General features: G+C 43.8%; 1 protein-coding gene across 2 annotated transcripts; it reads left to right on the top strand.

The window, feature by feature from the left end:
* On the top strand, positions 1-26,100 carry Sephs1 (selenophosphate synthetase 1). 2 transcript variants are annotated; one of them, XM_059263567.1, is made up of 8 exons: positions 1-702; positions 5,117-5,220; positions 7,609-7,716; positions 8,878-9,032; positions 12,192-12,282; positions 14,551-14,650; positions 22,022-22,234; positions 24,190-26,100. In XM_059263567.1, exons 1-8 carry the CDS (start codon positions 510-512, stop codon positions 24,402-24,404), a joined length of 1,179 nt encoding a protein of 392 aa, XP_059119550.1. In that variant the 5' UTR covers positions 1-509; the 3' UTR covers positions 24,405-26,100. The 2 variants fall into 2 exon arrangements, with proteins under 2 accessions (XP_059119550.1, XP_059119551.1); XM_059263568.1 differs by lacking the exon at positions 5,117-5,220 and having other exon boundaries at positions 616-702.
* The last annotated feature ends 929 nt before the right edge of the window (positions 26,101-27,029 follow it).

Raw genomic sequence — 27,029 nt, 5'->3', positions numbered from 1 at the left:
CGCTTTCTGCAGTTTCTGGTGGCTGTTTTATTATTATGTGTGAAGTTTTTCAGGAAAGTCACAGTAGCTAGCACGTCTGTCTTCCAAAGCATAGAACTTTCAGTCTGACAAACAGTACACACCAGTTCTCTTAGCCCTGTACCCCAGAAGAACTTTGGAGAGTAACTGCCCACTTGGCAGGTGTCACATGAGCGTCCCCTCGGAGCCACCATTGTAACCACACTCCCACCATCGATCGGGTCTTCACTAGGTGTCTACGATGGTATCCATCACCTGGTACTCCAGCTTGACTGACAAAGTATTTCCCTGTGGTCTAGGCAAGTCCAGTCCTTGCACCTTTCTCTGATGGGTATTCATTCACTTGATTCTTGACAGATACCAGTTCAGAGTCTTTTAACAGTGACTTTTTGTGTTTTGGCGGTACCTAGGTGGATCACAGCTAGAAAGGCTGGTGGATCACGAGAGAGGGAGGGGAGGGGCTGAACTGTGAAGACTGTGGCCCCAGAACCATGTCTACTCGGGAGTCCTTTAACCCGGAAAGTTATGAGTTGGACAAGAGCTTCCGCCTAACCAGGTTTACAGAACTGAAAGGCACAGGCTGCAAAGTGCCCCAAGATGTCTTGCAGAAATTGCTGGAATCTTTACAAGAGAACCACTTCCAAGAAGATGAGCAGTTTTTGGGAGCTGTTATGCCACGGCTTGGTATGTATACCATCTTTTTGATACTCTGCCACCCAGAAATGTGGTCAACAGTTAACAACCAGATTTCTCCCTGTGTTGCTTCGTTCTGGCAGGGGATCTCAACAGCCAGTGTAACTGGTAATGTCCCTTATTTTAAGGAAGAATTTGAAAAGTATCAGGGCATGTGGTTGGCAGGTTTTAAATTATAGGGTGTATGTGTGACATCATTATACTACAGTAAGACATTTTTTTACTTTAATTTTTTGGTTAGCTGAGGATAAGCAGAAACTCCTTTCTGTCCTTTCTCTCAAATGGCCTCTACAATGCCATGTTCTCTTCATTGCCCTAGTGAAGGTGTTGCCCTAAGGGCAGTGACTAGGGGTCCTTGGCAGATGTTTGGGTTGCAGACTTGAGCGGGGGCCACACAAGACTGCAGCAGACTCAGGACAGAAGACTGGGGGAATAGCTCGGGGACCTCAGGGAGTTGGACCCTCCGTACTCATATCTTTAAAAGTAAGGGATGTGTGTGTGTGTGTGTGTGTGTGTGTGTGTGTGTGTGTGTGTTGGAGTATGCTTGTAATCCCAGGGCAGGAAAGGAAGAGACAGGTGTGTCCATGGGGCCTGCTGGCCAGTCTAGCCTACTTGCTGATTCTCAGGCCAGTGACTGTCTCAAAAAGAGGTGAGCCATGTCTGAGCACTGATACCTGAGGTTGTGCTCTGGCCTGCACATCATGTACACACATGCATTTGTACCCATACCCATCATCTGTACACATGCACACAAAGGAGAGAAGACAGCATGAATTTGAAGTTGACCCCAGAGTGCCAACTGGAGCTGAGGGCAATGTTGTTTTCTTTTCTTAGTTCTTTGTATCATTAGTGGTTTCCCTTTCTTAAACACAGAGCAAATTCTAGGCTCTGAGCAAATTCTAGGCTCTGAAATACAGTTCTTTGGGTGTATTTTATTATATGCATGATGTAAAACAGGCAGGAGCTGATGCAGGGGCCATGCTGGTTTGTTTGTTTGTTTGTTTGTTTGTTTTTTGAGCTGAGGACCAAACCCAAGGCCTTGTGCTTGCTAGGCAAGCACTCTACCACTGAGCTAAATCCCCAACCAAGGAGTGCTGTTTACTGGCTTGCTCAAGATGGCTTGCTCAGCCTGCTTTCTTAAAGAACCCAGGACCACAACCCAGGGCTAGCATCACCTACAATGGCTGGGTCCTCCCCCATCAATCACTAATTGAGAAAATGCCCTACATACAGCTGGATCTTATGGAGGTATTTTCTTTCTTTCTTTCTTTTTTTTTTAAACATAATTTTCTAATTATTGATTCTTTGAGAATTTCATCACGTTCACCCCAATCCCATTCATTTCTCAGTCCTTCCATGTCTGCGCCACCCTTGTGGCCTCTTCCTCAAAAGAAAACAAACAAGCAAAAGACAGCAACAAAAATTTTGCTCCTCCGTCTTTTCCCTCCTCTTTATCATCTATTCTTTTTGTCGTAATGCTCTTGGGAGCCACGGTGTGTCACATGGTCTGTCCTTTTGCCCAAACAGCTTCACTTGTAAATGTTCATTGTGATGAGTTGTTGGTTGGTTAAGACCTCTGGCTTCTGCTACACCATCAATACTGGACTCTCACCAAAACTTCTCTCAGATATCTTGCTGTGCTCCAGCCATGGAGATCCAGTGGCTATGGTTCTGCAGACTGGTCCCTTCACACATTTCAGCAGGTCATAGATTGGGTAGATGTTGGAGTGGGCCAACTCAAAGCCCTGAATGTGGGCCTGGGTGGTAGCTGAGTTGGTCAGTCCAGGCCTCCACTGGGACTGCTACCCTCAGGCAAGGGTCAGGGTCAGCTCTCCTGCTTGCCTGGTGAGGGATGGGTCCAGCTCTCCCATTGCAGAGGCATTCTCTTAATTGACGTTCCCTCCTCTCAGATGACTTTGGCTTATGTAAAGTGAACATCCAACTAGCCAGCACACGAGGTAAGGGATGTTAAGAGCTGGAAAGAAAGCTGTGAAGCATGTACTATTGGAACTATAGTGTGATGACTGTGTTCTTTTCTTGATAGACGGTTTCAGTTTTTAAGAAGACCTAGTATTCCCCATAAGTTGGCTTGAGTGTCTCAATCTTGCATTTAACCTTGTCCAGGACCACCTTACTCTATTCCTCTACCTGGACTATTCCTGGCTCTCAATTTGAAGCTCTAGTTTTTTGAGACCCATCTCAGACTTACCCCTTCTTCCTTCCTTCCAATGTCAGAGAAGGGTGTGTGTGTGTGTGTGTGTGTGTGTGTGTGTGTGTGTGTGATCAAACCCAGGGCTATATGAATGCCAAACAGGCCTACTCTACTCCTGAGTCCCAGCCCTAGCCTCCCATAGATACTGTCCTGACTCCCTTTTTTTTTTTTTTTTTTTTTTTGGATGAAGGCCTATTGGTAGTATTCCTGGAGTCTGCATCCTCTCTGTAAGGCTCATCTCCTCTTCCTGTCAGTAATGTGTTATCAACCTAATTACAAGCCACAGTCCAGGATGGCACCTTGAGCTCCAGTTTCTGGACAATTTCCTCCTCTGCCATGTGGTTCTCTTAGCCTGTCCGGTCTAACTGAAGCAGTGGTCTGGCCTGTCACCCAGCTCACCACGGCCTCTCCTTTATATTAGTGCTTCACACACTGTGGCTCCAGGTACAAATCTTACCTGCCGCGGGTTTGTGAATAGAACTCCACTGGAGTGCAGCCTTACTCATGTGTGAACATAACGTCTATGGCTGTTTTGGTGACTGTTTGTCCCTTATGGAAGTGTGTTGTCCTAGTTTGCTTTCCTGTTGCTGTGATAAACACAGTGACCAAAAGCTGCTTGGGAGGAAGGGTATTTGGTTTTCAGGTTACAGTCCCTCCCTCATCAGGGGAAGCCAAGGGGGAGGGATGCTGTGTGCTAGCTTGCTCAGCTAGCTTTTTTAAGCAGCCGAAGGCCACTTGCTCAGGGATGGCACCACCCACAGTGGGCTGGGCCCTCCTATATCAGTTCGTTAACAATCAAGAAAATGCCCCATAGACGTGCCTACCAGGCCAATCTGATGGAAGTAGTCCTTAATTGAATTTCTCTCTTCTGAGATATGTCTAGATTTGTATCATGTTGACAAAAAATAACCAACACATCGTCAGTGATAATCTAGGGCTGGCTTTCTTTTTAATAAGATCCTGAACTTCAGAAGATTTTTCCAGCATCAGATTAATCATATCTACTAAGTCCCCAACTTGCCTGCTCTGGAGGGCATCAGGAAGTGATTTCTAAAACAAGTTCTATATAGTACACTGTTGTCTAAAAGAAGTATGATAGCCGGGCAGTGGTGCCGCACGCCTTTAATCCCAGCACTCGGGAGGCAGAGCCAGGTGGATCTCTGTGAGTTCAAGGCCAGCCTGGTCTACAGAGCGAAATCCAGGAAAGGCGCAAAGCTACACAGAGAAACCCTGTCTCGGAAAAAACAAACAAAAAAAGAAGTATGATGGGCTCACTGGCCGGCCATCCTAGCTGAAGCTGAATTGGTTATGTCTAGGTTCAGTGAGAGGCCTTGTCTCAAAAAAAGGTGGAGAGTAAGATTGGGGAAGAAACCAGATGTTGACCTCTGCCTCTGGATGCATACATGTGCACATACAAAAATATGTATGGATACACAAAGGTGTAGGAAGTGCTTTGGAGAAACTAAAACAAATAATTGAATTACACAGGTACTAGGTATTGATAACACACTTGGTTAGAAACTTTGAATTCCTGCTTTGTCCTTTACCATTACATTTAGGCTAAATACTAACTGGCATTTTCTGTATAAAAATATAGCACAGATACTCACTCTTGAGAAAGTAGAACCCTATCTAGTATGGTATAACAACATCTAGATAATTAATATCTCAAACTAGCTGTCGATAAAATAACAACAGTTCCATTTGTATTGTCACCTTCAAAGAAGTTCTGTGTAAGCCAGGTGTGGCGGTACATTATTGCCAGCACTTGGTAGGCAGAGAGGCACAGTCTGAGCTCTGAGTTTGAGGCCAGCCTGGTCTACAGAGTGAATCTAGACTAGCCAGGGCTACGTAGAGAGACTCTGTCTCAAAAAAAAAAAGACATCAATCACATGATTCAAGAATATAAAATAATACAAGAAAATGTTCAGGGCCTCAGTAAGGTTCAAATTTTTTGCCATATTACATCTTGGTGACTTAATTTTATTCCCATTTCCTATCCTATGCTGGTTATATTTCACATTTATTTCAATTGTGCTTCTTGATGGCACACACATAGTTGGTTGGTGGTGTGGAGTTTGCTATCTTATTGTCGTATTGTAGAAATCTTCCTGCAAAATGTTGCTCATACAAGATTAAGTGCTCTTCTTTTCCCCTTATATTTTTGGTTACTGGCAATGTTCATCTTCCCAGGCATTGGAATGGATACTTGCGTCATTCCTTTGAGGCATGGTGGTCTTTCCTTGGTTCAAACCACAGATTACATTTATCCTATCGTCGACGACCCTTACATGATGGTAAGTTTGGCCGTGTATATTTTTGTAATTAAAACTAAAGCATTTGGTTTTGGTTTTGGCTGGGTTTTGTGTGTGCCTTTGGGTTTGGGTTTTGTTTATTTGGTATGTTTTTCTGCTTTTGCTGTATCCCAGTTATATTACTCTCCCCCGACTCCTGCAGTCACGGCAGGCAGACGTGTCTCCTCTCACACTTGACACTGCATGAATCAGGTGGAACAGGGACATCTCCGCTGCTTTTATACCTGAAGGTGCATAACAGCAGCGTTGTTTTAAGAGATTGCTGTTGATTGGTGGTGTTCTCTGTGTTCTTTCCTTGTACCTGTCTGTCTTTGTATTTGCAAAGTTACTGGTCTTTTGTTTCTGGCTAGATACATTGCTATACTCTGTAATAACACTGATTCTAAATGTTTCCTCCTACAAATAAGGGAGCTTTCAAATCTCATCACAGTTGGACACACACATACACACACACACACACCCCAGGGTCTCTCTGTAGCTGTGGCTGTCCTAGAACTCTCTATGTGCTGGGATTAAAGGTGTATGCCACCATGCCTGGCTCAATGACAATTGGACTTTTTCAACTTTTATTCTTGTAAATGTTGGGGTAAATTGGTTACCAGCTACCCAGCCACCTGCATGCCCACTCACCACTGTATTCTATGCCACTCTGTGGTCTAGCAGACCACTGAACTAAAGTTGTAGCTGCTGGGCAGGGGAGATGGCTCAGTGGGAAAAGTACATGTAAGTGTGAAGACCCCAGCACCCAAGTAAAAAGCTAAGTGTGGCAACACACATCTCTAATCCTAATGCCGAGAAACAGTGACAGGAGGGTTCCTGGGTCTTGCTGGCCATCCAGGCTAGCCGAATGGTTGAGATCCAGGTTCAGTAAGAGACCCTGTCTTGAAAAATAAGGTAGAGAGTGACTGAGGAAGACATCCGATGCCAATCTCTGTCCTCCACAGGCACATGTGCACATGCACAAAGTTCTAGCTACTGTGTAGATACATTTTCCCTTCATTCATTACGTGCTTACAGCCAGCATCCTTCTAATCTACCTATTCTTTAACCCCACTTCTCTACCATCTAAGAACGGGAAGATCCTACTTGTTTAAGAATGCCGGGTGTCCTCCTGGGCGGCAAGGACACTGGGATCAAGCTTTCCATGTAGGAACTCGGGCCATGGGGAGGGAAATGAGGACATTTCCCTCTTGGGTACAGTGGGAGTAAACAGGTTATTAGGAAGCATATTCCCCATAAAGCAGCACATCCATGTGCCCCTCCTTCCAAGTGGCAAAGCTACCCAGAATCCATCCTTTCCTAGCATCTCTTAGAAGCATTCGAGAGCAGCCAGTACCCGTCTGCCCCATGGCCCTTGATGCTACCTGTAGGCTCCTGGTGCTGACAGTGGGCCTGCAGAAAGAAGGCTGCAGATGTGCCTGGAATTCATACGAACACGAACAGCCACTACAGATGATGTAACACGTTCATGTTGATTAGCCTTATGTCCGAAGGAAACCTTGTTATTTGTCTCCTTGTTTACTGTCTGTAAAAAAAGACAATTTAGACAATGATAACTTAACATTTAAAAAGTCTTCCAGAGCAATAGAGTCTTTATTGCCACATTCCTACTGGATATTGTTTAAATTCCTCGTAAAGCAATAGAATTTACTGGGAAATGCTTTTTTTCAATCTGACTTTAGGCCTGTATGTTCTTATTTCTTTTATATTTGTTTCTCAAACAAGATGATTTTCAGCTGGGCTGTGGTGGCGCACAACTTTAATCCCAGCACTCAGGAGGCAGAGCCAGGTGGATCTCTGTGAGTTCAAGGCCAGCCTGGTCTACAGAGTGAGATCCAGGAGAGGCACTAAAACTACATGGAGAAACCCTGTCTCAAAAAACAAAGAAAGATGGTTTTCCTGCTTATTTCTTATAGTTTGACAAAAAAGCTGCACCAGTTTCTTAATCCAACAACATAAAACCTATCTTCTGTTCTGTAACCGCCGAGGCAACCTTTCCCTGTGGTCTGCTGAGTTGCCTTTAGGTGACTGACTGTAGGCGCCTGGCTCCCTGGTCTCTCCCACAGACAGACGCTAACTGCTTCTCTTCCTGATACCTCACCCCACCCCCATCTTCAGCCAAGGCTCTGAAATTTAGTGTGGGGAAGAATGTGAATTCTTTGTTCTGCTCAGGTAGGAGGAGCTGGGGGAGTGGGTGACTGGACAGTTAAGTGAGGGTAACCAGCTGAGAGTCGTAGCCTGCCTGGGAGCTACCTGCCCTTCCTGGAAAGCCCCGAGGTCTCGGAGGCCACTGCTTCGTCGGCTCTATCTTTGTTTGGACAGGTGGAAAATCCCTGGCTGTGCTTTCTCACATCTCTGCTCTCTTCCTAGGGCAGGATAGCATGTGCTAATGTCCTCAGTGACCTCTATGCAATGGGCGTCACCGAGTGTGACAATATGCTGATGCTCCTTGGAGTCAGTAATAAAATGACTGACAGGGTAAGTCAGATGTTCACTCACTGGGATTTGGGTTGACTCATTTAACGTTTACAGACGTGGTCTCAAGTACGCAGCCCTCCACTTAGGGGCATTTATCTGCACATTAAAATGAGCGTACCTAGTCTCTTTTCCCACTGCCTCCTCCTCTCCTCTCGACAGAAAGCTGAACGTTTTTTGTGGAGGAGGAGACTTGGTAAAGCTTGGCTATACTACTAGAACCTTAGTACAGGCCTGTGAATCAGGCATTGCCTCGCTGGCTCAGAACTGAGACCACTTCCATAGCAAACAGTCTCTCCGGGCCACGGCTCCACACTTTCACATGCTCATGTTTTTAGGTTACCGCCCAGTAGCTTGTTCTTTGAAGCAGGGATGGATTCCTGTTTAGGTTATCTTTACTTACTTTTGTTTTATGTGCATGAGTATTTGCCAGTGTGTATGTAAGTACACCATGTGTGTGTGTCTGGAACTGGGAGTTAGATAGTTGTGAGCTGCCATATGGGTGCTAGGAACCAAACTCAGGTCTCTACAAGAGAAGCCATGCTCTTAACCATTGAGCCATCTCTCTGGCCCCATTATTTAGGTTATTTTTGACAAGATGTGTTTTTATTTCCTTATCTCCCCCTGCATCAGTTTGTCATAATTTACTGATAACCCAGTTTTCTGTGGTCTCTCTTTTTTTTTTTTTTTTTTTAAAAACCTAGCAGTGTGTGCTTTGACCCATAGTAGCTAGTGGTCTCAGCAAGGACTTTGCTGAGGATGTTACTTCACAGCTCTTAGCAGGTCCTCCCATTCCTTGTTAAACATAAGCCTCTTTGAAAGCAGGGCTGTGGATATGTAGTTAGCTTGTCTGGTGTTCTTCAGGACCAGCAGAGAGCTGACTTCTAATAGTCATCAGCCTCTGGGCCAGGCCTATGGGCAAAAGGCATTATACTCCCTACTTTTTCCTAGGCTTCATTCACTTTGTAACTCATACACCTTCCAGCATTTGATAACATGCTTTTAGCTAGAAGCACACCCTGCTTTATTGTACCCTACCCTGTCTGTCAGCTTTTGGTTCTCTGAAGGTTTTTTTTATCTTTCTATAACTACAAATGTAGAACCATCTTCTCTGGGTTTTGAACAGAATTGCATGACTTTTCATCTGTGTCCTTTTAACCCTAGGAAAGGGATAAAGTGATACCGCTAATTATACAGGGTTTTAAAGATGCGGCAGAGGAAGCGGGAACCTCTGTAACAGGGGGCCAAACGGTGTTAAATCCCTGGATTGTTCTAGGAGGAGTCGCCACAACTGTCTGCCAGCCCAATGAATTTATCATGTAAGTTGGCTTTTGTTTCATGTGTCGGAACCTGTTTTTCTCTCATTCTCTTTAAAAATAAGGTGTATTAAGGTACCATTCACTTTCTGGACAGCTCACCCATTTCAGGTATGCGGTTGAGTGGGGTTTGGCCTATCCGGAGTATAGAATCACCAGGGTCCCTTACAACACTTTCATCACCCTGAGCAGAAACGCTCCCACTCAGTTATCACTTGCTGGTCCTTCATACACATCTTGGTTGGTGTCTCACTTAGCATATTAACATGGAGTATTTTTATATTCATAAATTTTGTAGCATATATCTGAACTTTGGTCCTATTTTTGAGTAATTTTAGACCTTGTAAATTTCACTTAACAAAAATATATACCACGTTATTCAGCATTTTATTTGTCTATTTTTTGCCTTAGCTTTTTGAGACAAGGTGTCATTCTGTATCTCTTACTGACCTCAAACTCACAATCCTCCTGCCTCAGCCTCTTCAGTACAGGAATTGCAGGTAAGTGCGGCCTTGACAGCTTTTCTGATTTGTTTTGTTGTACTTGGGATTGAGTAGAGCTGCTTGTCTGTTCACCACGTCCTCCTCCAGAGCTCTCCCTCCACGTCAGCGTTTTCAGTGCACAGTTCATTGGTTTTGTGAGTACAGGCTTGAGCGGTCGTCAGCCTCTCCAGTAGCAGGACGTTTGCATCCATGCAGCAAGCCTGTCTGCATGCAGACATTTCCAGTTTCCTCTCCGAATGCTCTGGAGACCAGAAAGCTTCCTTTTGTCTTTAAGGATCTGCCTGTTCTGAGCGCTTTATATAAATGGAACTATTCTATGTAGGACATTTTTTTATTGTTTTTGTTTGTTTGTTTGTTTGTTTGTTTGGTTTTTCCAGACAGGGTTTCTCCATGTAGCCTTGGCCGGCCTGGAACTTACTCTGTAGACCAGGCTGGCCTTGAACTCACAGAGATCCACCTGCCTCTGCCTCCCAAGTACTGGGATTAAAGGTCTGTATTACCACCACTAAACTCCATAGTGCTTTTTATGGCCTAATAAGCTTTTGTTTGTATATACCACAATTCTGCTCACTGGTTGGTGGAATTTTGAGTTGTTTTCTCTTATTACTATGAATGCTCTACAGGTTCAGTTTGGTTTTGTTACTTTGTGTATGCACAGACACAAGTTCTCCACATCCCCTCTAGAAGTTGTTCTATGATGTCTTTCTGCTCATAGCCAGGCCAGCATAGTGTAGGTGACATCCCACTGTGGTTTTGATTTGTGTTTCCTTGATGACTGATAATGTCGGGCATCTTGTCTTATAGCTTTCTTTGGGGTGGGAGAGCATTTCTCTGCGTTCTTTGGAGATGGATCTCAACACAGATTTTCACTTCCCATGTCTGATGTTAAGAAAAGGCACCCTCAGGCTGGAGAGGTGGCTCAGCTGTTAAAGGCTAGGCTCACAACCAGAAAATACGAGCAGAGGCACCCTGCCCTATTTTTTTAAAGTTAGTAGAAATTCCACTTACTTGTTTTACTCTGTGTTTAATCTATTCATTTATGGGGGGTGGGGGACAACTTGCAGGAGTTGATTCTCTCCTATCACATGAGACCTACGAATTGAACTCAGGCCCTGAGAGTTGGTGGCAAGTATCCACTGAGCCATCTCACTGGCCTTTCCGTCAGTTTTTGATGACTCAGTAGTAGCTATATGTTAATCTGGGTCAGAATCTAAAAGATGTAAAAGAATCTACAGTAGAGTGGCCCTTATCTGTGCTGAGGTCCCAAGTTTCCCACCCTAGGCACCCTCTTACTAGTTTTATGTATTTGCTATTGACATTTTAGTTATGTTTGGTTATTTTGATACCATAACTAACACTCCAAGAGTAATCTTAGAGCAGGTCATTAGGACAAGTTCTAGGAATCCCTAGGTCAGGGCTGTACCAGTAATGCTGAGAGCCTGCCCTTCATAAAGGCTCTCCCAGGATCCACTGCCAGCAGTGAACAGATCAGCCAGATTCTCCATATCCCGATTGACAGTGGGTTAACAGACTTAATCTTTGCTGCTCTGCGTGGTGGTTTTTGTTGGTTTGTTTTTCTAGTACTGGGGGGTTGAACCCCAGGCCTTGTGTATGGAAGGAAATGACTCTGCTCTTGAGCGATCCCCGCTCACTCTTGCTGTTGAGCGATCCTCGCGCACTCTTGCTGTTGAGCGATCCCCGATCACTCTTGCTCTCGAGCGATCCCCGATCACTCTTGCTCTCGAGCGATCCCCGATCACTCTTGCTCTTGAGTGATCCTCGCTCACTCTTGCTGTTGAGAGTCATCCTCGCTCACTCTTGCTCTTGAGCAATCCTCGCTCACTCTGGGTGTGCTCTCTTTCTCTCTCAATTGTTAAAACACCAGGGTTTGATCTTCCTGCCATAGTCTTCCAAGTACCTCAGATGACAAGTGGAGAGTAGTGTGCCCAGCTTCTGCTTGGTGGTTTGAATCTTACTCACAAGAGTGAAGTTGAACACCTTATTCACTTTCCCCAAGCTCTTTTTACTCCAGGAGCTAAAGACATTCCCATTAAGCTTCCTGTGTCTTACTAGGAGGATTCCTTCTCCTAACGGGCAGTATGTGTGGGGCAAGCATGAAGACCTGAGTTGTGTCTCCAGCAGCAACATAAAAGCTGTTGGGGCCGGGCGGTGGTGGCACACACCTTTAATCCCAGCACTTGGGAGGCAGAGGCAGGCGGATCTCTGTGAGTTTGAGGCCACAGAGTGAGTTCCAGGAAAGGCGCCAAAGCTACACAGAGAAACCCTGTCTTAAAAAAAAAAAAAAAAAAAAAAAAAAAAAGAAAAGAAAAGAAAAAAAAAGTTGGGTGTTGGCAGTGTTCACTGTAACCCCAGCACTGGGAGACAAAGAAAGGCAAGCCCCGGGGCTCACTAGCCAGCCAGTCTGGCCAAAATGGTGAGTCCTGGTTTCAAAAAACTAAGGTGGTAAAAGTGGCGATGGTACTCAATATTGACTCTGGCTCCTGCCCCGCTCACACACACGTGCATTCCTACACACACATACGGACACCAAAAAAAGGTACAAAAACAGCTTTTAGCAAAATTTCCCGTTTTGCTTTAATAATTCATTTGTTTCCTTGGTTAGTTTGACTAGAACTTGCTCTGTCTCTCTTCTTCGCAGGCCAGATAATGCAGTACCAGGAGATGTGCTGGTCTTGACAAAACCCCTGGGGACGCAAGTGGCGGTCGCTGTGCACCAGTGGCTGGATATTGTAAGTAAAGAGCTGTTGAGGAGTGAGGTGGAGGTGAGCTGGACGGTTAGCTTTCAGAGTTGCTTTTTAGTTTCGGTAAGGGCCTTAGATGAGTTACCCATATTCTTATAAATGAAAATTTAATCCATCTAATGTTTGAAGGAGGTAAGGCCCAGCTTGAGGCATCAGATTGTGTGGGTAAGAATTCTGGGAAGTGACATTCAAAATGATATAAATAGGGTTAGTTGTTGGCATATTCGTCCCAGGGTTTGGGGTTGTTGTGATACGCTACTGTTGTCTTTAAATTGATTAGTAACTTAAGAACATTTAGATGTGTGATGTTTTTGTGGAGAATGAATAGAAGGATATTTCTTCCAAGCATTATCCCACAGAGCTGTCATTTTTTTTTTGTCATGACAGCTCCAATGACTAAGATTTCCCTCTGCCCTCACATGTGGTGTGTTTAATTGCTGAAACTACCAGGCTTGAGAAATAGTTGGGAAAGAATAATGCAGACTTATGTCACTTATCAACCATTTATCTTGGCTTGATATAGCCACTAAGAAATCTCAGAGCTCAGCCACCGAGTGCTCTTCCAGAGGACCTGGGTTCTCTTCTCAGCACCCACTTGTGACCAACTATTCCACAGGGATGCAGTACCCTCTTCTGGCCTCTGTGGGCACTGCATGCGTGTGGTATGCAGACTTATGTGTAGGCAAAATGCCCATATACATAAGATACTAAAAAACTAAATTTTGCCAAGTGGTGGCACACACCTTTAATCCTAGCACTTGGGAGGCAGAGGCAGGCAGATCTCTATGAGTTTTAAGCCAGCCTGGTCTACAGAGCGAGTTCCAGTATAGCCAGGGCTTCACAGAGGAAACTCTGTCTTGAAGAAAGAATAATAAATAAAATTAGACCTCAAAAAAATTTTTTTTCATCTCAGAGGTGGCAACAGTCTTCATTATTTTCCCTCTTTACTCAGTGATGTGAACCCGCCTGGGAAGCTGCTGTGAAGATGGTCACAGAAGTGCTGTGCAGTTTAGCCTGCACACTCTTACATGGGGGGGGCAGAAGGGTGAGGGTGTCAGGAATGGGGGAGCCAGGGCCTTCTCTCTCTCCACTTCCACTTCCCAAACTACTGCTTCATGATTTATTTATTTTCCGTGAATACTCAGAATTTGAAAAGGCAGATATAATGTTTTGGGTTTTGTTGTTGTTGTTTTTTATAAAGGTTAGAGGTAACTGTCAGAATTTTAGAATCTGTAGTCTGAGGATACTGGTTTTTGACAGGCAGGGAATGATAGGTACAGATATCAGAGTGGATGCTTCTTCTGGGAGAGATGGAAGTTGGTCCTAACGCCTAGCAGTGTGTGGGAGGTTATTGGATTTTGTGATACTGGGGACCAAACTCAGCCTCACATATGCTAGGCAGGCTCTACCCCAGCGCCTTGGGTATTGTTTATAGTGTTCAAGACAGTGAAGTGAATGTGTGAATCATAGAGCAATTAGTGGTCTGTGATGTCTTTGTGCCATGAACCTTACTTATATCATTGTGCTAAGTTCTGTGACAATCAGACAAAGGCCTTTTTGTCCCTTTGATAATACCTTATTTGCTCACCCAAGGCTGTCCTCAGTGTGGACAGTTAAAAATTCCACATGTTTGTATCAAGATAGCTTCACTCCAGGAGTCAGTTAAAGTTAAAAAAAAAAAAAAAAAGTATAACATAAAAAATGGAAGCCATTTACCTAATAGAGGAGATGGGAAAGGAAGCCAAGGCATGGGGAAAAATTCTGTTCTTGTTACAGTGTTCAAGGTTTTGTGAATACTAGTCAAACGCTTACTGAAGCTGCATCCTCGGCCCTTGAAAACAATGTTAATAAAGGAATTTATACCTGGCCAAATAAGAGTGGGGTCCAGCTTTGTGTCCTGTTAGATTTACATATCCAGCATGCTGTGATATTTACTATGGAAATGTGGGATAAGCAGACAATAGCATGGTGGTAGTTCTATGAAAAATACTATTCACAGAGGAGCACAGAGTTAGAACATTTCTCTGCCTTTTCACACTAGGTAAATAAAATTCCTAGAGACTAGTGTGTGGCTTAGTGTTACAGGCTATGCTGAGCATGTGTGAGGCCCTGGGTTTGGTCAGCAGCAATATGCGTACATGTCAGACATACCCCAGTCCCAGGAGATGACTAAGCAGAGTGTTCCTTTTGTAAGTGTTGAGAAGTAAAGATGAATCACGTTTTCATTTTTCCCTCTCACCTGTGTTCTATGGCTAGCCTGAAAAGTGGAATAAAATCAAGCTAGTGGTCACCCAGGAAGATGTAGAGTTGGCATACCAGGAAGCGATGATGAACATGGCGCGGCTCAACAGGACAGGTATGGGGCAAAGGGCGTTCTGGTGAGGGGTAGAGAGAGAAAGGAGGGAGACCCAGGACGGGGAAGAACGTGGCAGTGACCAAACACCAGCATCTTCTCTTGGTACCTGCTTTGGCTCCGTAGATTACCACTGGGAATATAGATAGGCAGATGGTGTTTAATTCATAATTCCAGTATGACAGCTCCCTAATACTTTTCAACTCTTGAATGTGGAAGTAGCATTGGGTTTTGAATCCTGTTGAGTCGGGGAGAACCTGTTCTCAGTAAAAAGTGTTAGATGTGACTTCTAGTAGATAATTTCTCGTCATAATGTCCACATGGGCCTTCCTCCTCCTTCGAGCCAGTTGTTGGGGGTGGAGTGCGGGGGAGGCACTTTTAAGAATTCCAGTAGGGCTCTGCACACCTTTAATCCCAGCACTCGGGGGGCAGAGGCAGATGGATCTCTTGAGTTTGAGGCCAGCCTGGTCTACAGAATGATTTCCAGGATAGCTAGGGCTACACACAGAAACCCTGTCTCAAAAAACAAACAAAAACCCCACCAGCAACAGAGCAGTAGGTGGGCTGGAGAGGTGGCTCAGTGGTTAAGAGAGCCAACTGCTCTTGCAGAAGTTCAGAGTTGAGTTCCTAGTACCCATCCTGGGTGATTGACCTCCAAGAGCACTTGGCGTCATGTGCACATTAACATTCATAATTTTAAAATAATGAATTATTTTTTAATTAAAAAAACTGCAGTCAAAACAGTTTGCCCTTTCAATTGTGAAATGGACTCTTAATTACTTTTCTGTTGCTGTGGCAAACAAACACCACGACCAAGGCAACTTACAGAAGAAAGAGTATTGGAGATTTCAGGGGGTAAGTCGCCTTCATGTCATGGCAGGGAGCAGGGAGCTACAGCAGGAGCTAAGCACTTACATCCTTATCCACAAGCAGGAGGCAGTGAGGGAGAGCTAACTGGGAATGGCATGGACTTTCGAAACCTCAAAGTCTGTCCCCAGTGACACACCTCCTCCAACAAGGCCACACCTCCTAATCCTTTCCAAACAGTTCCACCAACTGGGGACAAAATATTTGACTATATGAGCCTATGGTGGCCATTACTTATCCAGTCAGGCTTTAGTGCATGACTTTAAACTAGTTAAGATATAATGGCTTGTTTGATTGAATGGAGAGATATAAATCTTATTGTATAGGATTTTTATTCAGTTATATAAACCATCACAAAGCAGGTGCCGTACAAATGTCAAGTGCTGCTTTGTCTTTCACATATGTGTATGTATTAATATAGGTGGGTGCATGCATGTGTACAAGTGTACATGCATGTGTGTATACGTGTATGTATAGAGGCCAGAGGTCAACTTTGAGTGCCCTTCACCTTGTATTTTGAGGCAGGGTCTCACTGACCTAGAGCTCACCCATTAGGCTAGGCTGGCTGTCTAGCAAGCCCTAGGTGTCCACCTGTCTCCACCTCCCCAGCATGTGGCACCAGGCACAGGTTTTTTACTTGGGTTCTGGGGCTCAAATTTCATACTTTACTGACTGAGCTTTCTCCCTGGCCCCTAGCTATTGTTTTAATTGTAGTAAAATAGCTTCTTTGGCCATAGACAACACCTGTAAATAAGAGATATATAATAAAATTACCCTGGCTGAGTATGTTTTGCCTGCAAGCTTCAAAATATGTCAAGGAAAGGCTATTCTAAAACTTAACTGTTGATTACAAGAAAGACAAGCATTGAAAACTGAGTCTAGATGTACCATGGAGTGTCATTGTGTGGTTAACTGTTCATCAGAACTTTGTCATTTCAAATGTTTGCATTTAGACTTACTGGTCAGGTAACATGAAGATGTCCCAGCTACTCATCATGAGCCCCTTTGAAACTGAGTTTGTATGTGATAGCCAGGGCATTATATGGCATGTTGACAGCACATCTCTTGATCAAATTTCCATGCTTCTGACTTAGTGTCTCCACTCTATCTCATATGTACAGTGTACACTGTAAGGCACCCCCACACACACACACACTTTGATCAAATTACAACTGGGATTCTAAGCAAGTCACTTGTTACATTACAGTTGTGAGAATAGCCGTGAGAGTTTAGCTGTTTTTCTGTGATAAGAAGAGTCAGCCATCACTTGGAAACTATAGCCTCCCAAAGACACATTGAATTATCAATTGTCTGTGTTTTTGTTTTTGATACAAAGTATCAAGTATCACTATAGCCTTGGCTAACCACTCACTCCTAGAGTTCCTCCTGCCTCTTGTCTCCTCAGTACTGGGATTAAAGGTGTGGACCACTATGCCCCTCCTTTCTCAGACTCTTTTAACAATGTGTCTCCGAAGATTTAACTTAAAATATAGGGGGAGGGGGCTTTTTTTAAACTTCCAATCAATTAAATGTTCAGGGTGAGATAAATCACTCATTTGCCTATAACCTTTTATTTTTGTTCTGTTTTTTGAGATAGTCTCATGTAGCCTGGGCTGGCCTCCACCACCCTTGAACTTTTAATCCTCCTGCCTCTATCTCCTGAGTGCTGAAATACCAGGTGTGTATCACCCTGCTGGGTTCTGTGCAGTGCTAGGAATCAAAGCCTATCTTATGCAGCCTGATTTGATGGAGGCATTTTCTTATTGGGGTTCCCTCCAGCTTGTGCCAAGTGGACGTAATACCAGCCAGCATACCAAGGCAATCCTTGACATGGTTTAAGCATCTTTTTTAAGTATGTCTTTATGTGTCTGTATGTATGAACACATTTGCACAGTGCCCTTGAAGGCCAGAAGAGGGCATCAGATCCCCCGAAGCTACAGTTACAGGAGGTTGTGAAGCTGTTGCTGTGGGTGCTGGGATCCAAACTTGGGTTCTCTGGAAGAGCAACAAGCCCTCTGACCTGCTGAGTTGTCTCTCCAGCCCCTACTTTAATCATCTTACACTGTTTTACTGGTGTTCACACTAGCTAAATAGTTTATAATTAAGCAGAGGCACTTCTCATAGATCTTTTAAAAACGGTAAGCCACCAAAAAATAAATAAATAAATAAATAAATAAATAAATAAATAAATAAATAAATAAATAAATAAATATAAAAACGGTAAGCCATTGTTTCTAGAAAGCTTGTTCTTAGCTTTTTATGCACTGCCCCCTGCCCCCCACGAGCACCACTGTGCACCTGTGTGAATGTGGGTATGTGGGTGCTATGGGACTTAGGTGTGAGTCAGAGGACAGTCTCCTTGGTCCTCACCTTCCACCTTGTTTGAGACAGGTCTCTTGTTTGCTACGGCATATGCCAGATCTGTGACCTGAGAAATTCCTGTCCCTGCCTCGGTTCTCACCTTAGGGTGCAGAAATGCAGATGCTCCGTAGGCCCCGTGTTGGTTCTAGGGATCTGAATTCAGGGCCTTGTGCTTACATGGCAAGTGCTTTCCCCGCCGGCCCTCCTCCAGCTACTGACGTCTTCTGACAGTACTTGCTGTGTAGAAATGTGCTGCGTTTGGCAGTAGAGCAGAGCTGAGCAGCAGAGGCCAGAAAGACGGACTCCTCAGCAAAGTGCTGGAACTCAAAAACAGTCCAGGCACTGACCTTTATCCTTCATAAAATATAACTCCGTTTATAACAAGAATTCCAAATCTTCCACAAATATGTTTTCCCAAGCCAACTACTCAGGAGGCTGAGGGAAGAGGATCATTGGTCAAGGCCTGCCTGGTTAACAAGTTTATTGCTAACCTGGGCAGAGTGGTAAGGCTCTGTCTCAAAACTCCAGAAGGGAAAAAAAAGAGGATGGAATTATATGCTTCTAATAGAGAAGTTTTTTGATTTTGTTGTTGTTTGTTTGTTTGAATTTTCAGTACAATATATATGTTGTTTTTGTATTTTTGAGACAGGGTTTCTCTGTGTAGCCCTTGCTGTCCTGGAACTCACTCTGTAAACCAGACTGGCTTTGAACTCACAGAGAACCCCCTGCCTCTGCCTCCTAAGTGTTGGGATTAAAGGTGTGCACCACCATGCCCAGCTCAACATAATATATTTTGATCATATTCTTTCCCCTTCCTAGAAAAGTTTTAAAACTAATACAGATCAGTAGAGAAATCCCAACGCCCATATTAAAGCCTCTTGTCTCTGTCTGATCCTTGTTTGGAACGTGTTTACTATTTTTTCTTTAACCTTTGTGTTTTTGCTTTGGGGGATTTCTACCTATCGTCCTACTATAATAATTATCTCATTAATGCAAATTGTTTTAGGAAATGCTTTTACACACAAAATATTTTATTTAGCTCTTCACATATGGAGGAAATAGTTCACTGTGTAAAGAGAAAGAGATAACCTTACAATCATGACGGTTCTTATACATGATTGATATTGAGTCTCCCTACACTGCACTTACTAAAGCACTTGAGTTTGAATTGCGTATTACTTGAAAGATCTAATTAAACTAAATTTTAGTACATAGCGGTTGTACATGATTGCATGTTTATGTATCAAAATGCTTTGAAATGTACTAGTATTGAAATAGAAATGTAAAGATTGCTGTGGAATGTGTCTATTATATTTTCCTTATGTGTTTCATTTGTTTAGAGCATAAAATACCTCTTTTTTTAAAAATTGTTTAAACTGAATAAGGCTAAATGAATACTGTAATTGTGAAAATATCTTTTAAGTATTTGTCATGTTTTTCTTTTAAAAAAACTATAAAAAACAGCTATTGCAAATTATGTCATTCCTGATTAACCAGAACTTTGTGGTTATTATTAAGTCAATTTTATACTTCCTTAAAAACAACAGCAAAAAAAAAAAAGTGCAAAGAAAATTATGCATGGTTGTCTACCCCAAAACCCAAAACCGCTTCTGTTTGCATTTTTAAGTATTCCTCAATGGCTTCTAGATATTTCCCTTCAGCTTACTGTCGTTGCCTTATTGGTTATTACAATGCACATGGACCTAGTGGCTGCTCTTACTCCTTTTGCATTACTGATTATTTATCCATGTACTTATCCATATACACTGGCACACAGAATTCTGAATGACCAAATGGTGTTCTACTAGAAAGACCGTCTACCTTTAACAATCCATTTGAAAATGAAACTTGTCATAGTTTTACTAAGAAACTAGGGCTGTGCTGCTGCAGTCACCCTGACATCTGGCAGGAGAACAGAGCCAAACCGGCAGCGGGCAGGGGCTTTTGGCAAACGGTACTGGGACGAGTGTACATCCATGTGCAGAACCAAAGGGAAGATCGTTGTCTTTCATAGAAAGAAACTCAGAATAGCTGCAGACCTCCAGGAGCAAAGCACGGAAGAAAACTTAGTGGCCTTGGAGAAGACTTCTTAGATACAACAGTTAGATGAACAGAAGTTTGGTGCTACCTGAGAGAAGATGGCTGTTGACTGTAATTAAGATAAAACTGTTCTGTACACAACAGCTAAGGTGATGAAAGACTCTTGGGAAATAGCTCAGTTGAAAAAGTACTTACCCACAGTCATGAGTACTTGGGTTCAAGTCCCCGAACCCACATAAGGAACTGGCTATGGTGATATACCCTTGAAATCCCAGTGCTGGGAGGCAGAGGCAGGTGGGTCCCTGGGGCTTGCTGCCAGCCAATCTATTATAACCAGTGAGCCTCAGGTCTCAGTGTCCCAGAACGTAACATGAAGGACTAGAGAGATGGTTCAGTGGTAAAACTATCACAGAGGACCTGGGTTCAATTCCCAACACCCACATGGCCACTCAAAGCCATCTATAACTCCAGTTCCAGAGCGTTGCATGCCCTTTTCAGGCCTCCATGGTCACCAGGCACACAAGTGAAGCCTAAACGCCCATCCACATAAAATAATAAAATATTTTTAAAAATCAAAAAGTAGGATGGGTGGTACCTGAGGAACAACACCTGCAGTTGCTTCTGGCCTCCACATGTACACATACACCACATACATTTAAACATACATCACATTACATGTACACATATATGTACACATACACCATATACATGTACACACAGAAGAAAAGGCAAGGCACAGAGTGGGAGAAAATCTTTACAAAACACATTGCTGGTAGTGGTCTGATGGCCAAAATTTATGACAAATTCTTAAAAGTAAGAAAACAACAAAATCGAAAGATCTGAACTGACACCTCTTCAGGAAAGGTGTATTGGCAGTAAGACACCCAGAGATGCTCGGGGTTCTGTATCCTGAGAGAGTCACACATTAAAACAGTGAGGTGCTCCTCACAGGCCGAGACAACACCAAACGCTACAAGAACAGGGAGCAACAGGAACTCTTGTTCATTCCTGGTGGGAATGCAAAACGCACATCCGCTTTCCAGCAGAGTTAGGCCTCTTGGTACAGAACTAATGTTATTGCTAACCATATGATCTAACAGGTGTGCCTAACTGTTTACCCCAAAGCAATTGTCACCCAGGAATCTGCATGAGTTGTTTATAGTGCCTTTGCCCCTAACTGCCGAGCTTAGAAACAGCCAAGATCAGTGGGTGAACAGATAAAATGGCACATCCAGGTGTAAAATATTACTATCAGTTTTTAGAGGGGGGTTGCCAATCAGTGAAGGCCTGGGGAAGCCTAGTGCATATTGCTAAATGAAATGAAAGAAGCCAGCCATGACCTTCCCGAAAAGGCAAACTATGGAGACGGTAAAGAGATGAGTGGCTGCCAGGGCGGAGAAGGGAGGAAGAGCTGGTAAGAGGCCCGTGAGGCCCGAGCAGTGGAGCTGCTTCTCGTGTGCATGCCGTTACACATTTATGAACACACGGTGAGTACTCCTAAACATGCTTCCTGGCTGACTGTAAAATACAAGTTGGACTCCTCAAATGCACTAATGCACAGTGTTCCCATAGGCCATGTGGGAACCCTGGATGACATTTTGTTCAGTTTTTGTTTAAACATGCTCAGTTGATTCTTCTTCCCTAATGCTGCTCTGAATAAGAAAACCTGAAGGTCTGGTGTGGCACAGACCCGTAATCCCAACACTTGGGAGGTGAGGCAGAAGGAGTAGGAGCTTGAGGCCAGCCTGGATCACATATGGACCCTATCTCAAAACTTTAAGAAGTAAAAGTCATTCAATTCTCAGAAAACTCTAGTTATATAAGAATATTTAAGTCGGGCATTCTTTAAACGTGTTAGTAGGCTGTGGGTTTGTTTTGACAGGCTTCCTCTCTACAGCTTTTTTGTTTACTAGGAAGTTGGCCTCGATGGGCCTGCTGCTGGGTTCCATGTGGCTGAGTGGTTTCAGCTGCACTAAGAACCCAGTCTCCAGTGTTTAACTCTGGTCTCTGTTGACTTTGTAATGCTGATTTGTGCCATCTCTCCTTAGAGAGGCTTTGAGTGGGGAAAGGTGAGTTTTTCTCAAGACACCCCTCTGCCTCTCTCAGCTGCAGGCCTTATGCACACGTTCAATGCTCACGCAGCCACTGACATCACAGGCTTCGGGATTCTGGGCCATGCACAGAACCTGGCCAAGCAACAGAGGAACGAGGTGTCATTTGTGATTCACAACCTTCCTGTGCTGGCCAAGATGGCAGCTGTGAGCAAAGCCTGTGGAAACATGTTCGGCCTTATGCATGGGACCTGCCCGGAGACATCAGGTACAAGGATCCTATTCCCTGGTCAAGCTAAGAAAGCCCTGGGCACCAGTGAGTCCCCACTGGGTATGAGGTCAGGCGTGACAGCCGTGTCCCTCCTGCTGTGGGTTCGCAGTGCCCTCCAGTGGGACTGAGGTGCTGTTTTGAGTTGAATGTAGCTGTGTTCTCCTTTTTTATAAGGTGGTGTGGAAGATGGACGCTCAGGAAAGATCACATATCACATTCACTGGAAACTTAATCCTTGAACTCTGACAACCATAGATAAGATTAAACAGGCTGTTTTTTATTTTTTTATTTTTCTTAAAAAGTTTTGAAACTTGGTATTTTAGCAGAACATCACAGCATTCCCCATTACTTAGAAAGCAGAATCAGGATGGTTACAAGTCTGAGGCTGGTCTCTGCAACATAGCAAAGCCCTGACTATCTCAAAAAAAAAAAAAAAAAGTCCAGGTGTGTCTTGTTCATGCTTCTTGTTGTTGGTTTTTTTTGTTTTGGTTTTTTTGTTTGTTTGTTTGTTTTTTGTTTTTTTGTATTTTTCAAGACAGGTTTCTCTGTGTAGCTTTGCGCCTTTCCTGGAACTCACTCTGTAGACCAGGCTGGCCTCGAACTCACAGAGATCTGCCTGGCTCTGCCTCCCGAGTGCTGGGATTAAAGGCGTGCGCCACCACCGCCCTTGTACATGCTTGTAATCCTCATACTCAGAGGGCGGAAGCAGGAGGATGGCTTCAAGTTTGAGATGAGCCCAGGCTATGAACTGTGATCCAGTTTTGAAAATAAAAAGTTGTTTTAAGAGTGCAATAGTATGGAGCTGGAGAGATGGCCCAAAAAATAACAGCATGTATTGCTCTTGCAGAGAGGAGTTTCCAGCACTCACATCTGGCAGCTCACAACTGCCCGTAATTCCAGCTCTTGGGGAGGTAATGTCTCTGGCCTCCATGGACACCCTCACTCATGAGCATAGGCGTAATTAAAAAGGATGATCTTTTAAAAAGTGGCGTAGTGTGTGTACTGTGCTTCAGGGTGTATGTACCACTTCAGAGTCATGTTTCCCTTCTGCCCCATGTTTCTCTTTCCCCCTTTACCTTGCTGCCTCTGTATACCTTCTAAGTTTTCTTTACCTCTTATTTTTTTCTTCCTCGGTTTTCCTCATTTCCGTTTCATTTTCTCTAGAACACTTTAATGCACATTGCTAGACCCACCTCCTAGGAAACTGGTCGGCATGGGCCTGAGTCCCTAAAAGATTCTGGTATCAGGCCAGGGTTGGAGCCCACAGAGCCTCTACCAGGACTTGGGCATCCTCAGCTCACTGCTCGTTACTAGAAGTAGTTAGACCCCTGTTAGCTGCTAGCTGGCTAGAGCAGTTTCTGCCACCTATGGGCACCCAAGTGAGCATTACCTGAGCTAGCCACCTCAATCACTTAGCTCAGTTCCTTCGTTTTCTGAAAGTTTTTTCCTGGTCACTTAGAAACTCAAGCTTTCTGGCCTGGCTGCTAGAAACAAGAAGGAAAATTGGTATTTTTGTGTTTTGCAGAAAGTTAAGAGTCAGGACTAGTGCCTAGGTATCTTCAAGGAAAGGCCTTCTCGTGAGTCTTAGGTTTAAAAACATGTCACAGCATCATTCTCGGTGAGCTGAGGCGTCTGCAGGGAAGCACAGGGGAGGAGCCCTTCTCTGTGTCTCCTAGTGTGGAGCAGGTCACTCACTGCCCTGTGTGATTCTGGCCCTGCACGTCTTTCTCTTCTGCTAGTGTTTCAGTGGTGTGGAGGAAGGTCATTTTCAGTGTGAAGTTAGCTGGGTTTATTAGTGTTTTACTGTGGTGGGAGTTTACCAACAGATCACTTACCCTGTCTCTGGAGCGGAGCAGCCTCTGGGTGTCGGTCGGTTTTGGTGGGGGCACAGAAGGCCGCCTTCTTCTTTCCCAGCACCACACAAATAGTAACCTCTTCTCTCTCTCTGCCAGGAGGCCTGCTAATCTGTCTACCACGTGAGCAAGCAGCTCGGTTCTGTGCAGAGATAAAGTCCCCCAAATATGGCGAAGGCCACCAAGCATGGATTATTGGGATTGTAGAGAAGGGCAACCGCACAGCCAGAATCATCGACAAACCTCGGATTATTGAAGTCGCACCTCAAGTAGCCACGCAAAACGTGAATCCCACACCTGGTGCCACCTCCTAATCTAGACAGAGCTAGCTACTGGATTTTGTTTTTAAATAGATCTATTTCTTTTATCATCACTTCAATTAAAGACTAAGAACAACACAAATCTCATTGTGTCTACACATCTGGTGACCCTAGGTCGGTTTGTGAGTGGATGCAATTAATAAAATGAAATCCATGGCCTTCTTTTCCTGTTACATTAACTGAAGATGCACCCAACCTCGAGGCAGCTTCTGAGTTGAGAATGATCTTGTTATCCATACTGTTGATTCATTTTGAATCTTTAGATGCGTATCTCTTGCCGCATAGGCGCTTTCTAAAGGTGCTTCCCACCCCAGACATACTGAGAGCTGTGTCACTGGGCAGTTCCTGTCTCCTTTTCTATTTCAGTGTCTCGGTTGACATTTTAGAAAGACAGAATTGGTAAGTGACATCATGGTCTCCCAGGAGTCAGAGGGTTGCATGATTCCTTGAGTCTTTGATTTGTAAAGCTGAGTCTAACAACTCGGGGGCATTTCTTCGACCCAGGACATTCTGCAGTAGCTCATACAGACTCAGTTCAGTAAGGTTTACTCTGCATGGAAAGCACTTAGAATGAAAAAAAAAAAAATTTTTTTTTTTTTAAATTTTTTTGTTAGCTTTCCTGACACTTGCAGTAATACCATTAATGGTTCTTTACCAATAGGAAAAAGGATACTTTTTGCAATGTAATTAGATGTTCTATAGTGTGACAAGGAATTGCCTTCCGATAGGGGGTCCATGTATAATACTCATTTATAATTCAATATCTAATTTACTTCGGAAATAATTTTTAAATATAATCAACAATAAAGACTGTTCTGTGGATGGTAGCGTTTAATACATTTTATATTTTGTATAGTGATTTCAGGCCTCCTGGTTAAAATCAGCAGCTCTTTAGCTAATTCTTAGCCTCGTTTTGTCCCCGCGCCCGTACTTTGCTGTGCACGCATTTTGTGATCTGTGTTCAAATCTGCATTGCCACCGTGGCAGCTCAAATTTAAAAGTTGGTATTCAAATAAATATTTAATTTTTTTAATTGCTCTTGTATAATCAGATGCCCTTTTTAGTATTATTTCAGAAGCATTTGGGAGGGTTTTGCCTAAAGTACAATTTATTGGGGAAAACTAGATTTTAGTTTTATAAAACTTTTAAGTCTTTCATGGGACCTATATTTTCTTGAATTAAATTTTGTAGTTCTAGAACAAATAGGCAATCTACAAAGGTGTTGTCTGTGTTTCTTAAAAACAGGGGCTTCCTTATCTTTTAACTATGAAGCAGCTGGGGACTCCCATCGTTAAGCACAAGGGCACTGGGTCCTCAAGCACCTTCTTCAATAGAGAAAAGCACCACTTCTCCAGGTCACAATGCTTCCTGCTAACAGGCCCCAAAGCTGCACTTTGTAAACTCACCCAGCCTCACTCAACACAGAAAACCAGGAACCTGCCACTGGGCAAACGGATTCCCTGAAAGGAAGAGGCCGCAGCGTGGTTGTGTCCTTCAGGAGCCACAGGACCTCCTGTATCCACCTAGAGCTGGAACTGAAGCCACCAAGCGTGGCCCTGAGCAGTGGAAGCTGTCACAGAAGGACACTAACTGGACACTTTATAGGAATCTATATGATGTTGGTCCTCGAAAGTATGCACCAGTGGTCTGCAAAATAAAATGTGTTGGAATCCTATGAGTGCAGAAAGCATACTGTTGGGCTTGCTTCTGTTTTATTTCCTCACATAGGTGAAATCGAAGCTAATTCTATGTATGGTCTGTCCCCAAAGCTTGTACTTTTCTTGGTGGCAAGCCTGTTGAGATGAAGTTTGATGGCTAATACCTTGAGTTGTCTTTAAAGATTCATATAAAAAGAAAATGTCGGGGACTTGAGGGGTCCATGGATTCATGATCCAAGAAAAGCCCTTGTGTTTTCAGAGTGCTCAGAAACCTGTGTGTTGGAATCACCCAGGCATTTGTCAAGAGACATTCCTGCCCTTTCCCCAGACCCACAGAATCAGTAGTTCTGGCTGTGGAGCCAGATAATCTGCCTTCAAAGTGAACCCTTTAGGGATTTGTATGCTAAAGCTTGAGACCCACTAATCTCAAAAGGAATGCTGACAGGTGGTGTAGAAAGTGGGGCTCTTGGGGCTCTTTGTAGTCTTAGCCTTTCTATTTCCTGTGCCTGACCTGTGACCCAACAACACTGTGTGTGTGTCTGTGTGTGTGTGTGGCTAGAAAGTTCCTTGACTCAAGTGTCTGTCACAGGGTTCAGTTCTTGAGTTCGGCAAAGTCAATGTGGAACTCTTACATTTATCCAGCAGTCACTATTACCTGATTTCTGGTACCAGGCTAAAGCTTCACACTGAACACTGTTCATCTTGGAAATCTGTAAGTTCTGCGATGAACGTTGCACCCCTAATCGTTGGGTAGGGTAAATAGGAATACTGCTTATACCTGGAGAAGCTGGACCCTACTAGAGTCAATTCCACTCATATATCCAGAGTGCAAAGGAATGTCAAGGTTTAGCTGGTTATTTCCACAGGCTGGGTTGAAACTAATTGTTTCTAAGAAAAAATGTAATAACATACTTGTTCTTTTTGGCTCAATATTTTGAAATATCTTAGTCTTACAAGTTCT

This window comes from Peromyscus eremicus, chromosome 5 (genome assembly GCF_949786415.1).
Source record: "Peromyscus eremicus chromosome 5, PerEre_H2_v1, whole genome shotgun sequence".
In the NCBI taxonomy this organism is placed as follows: domain Eukaryota; kingdom Metazoa; phylum Chordata; class Mammalia; order Rodentia; family Cricetidae; genus Peromyscus; species Peromyscus eremicus.
Note: the sequence above shows the minus strand (reverse complement) of the source record. Positions and strands in the feature narration are given on the sequence as shown.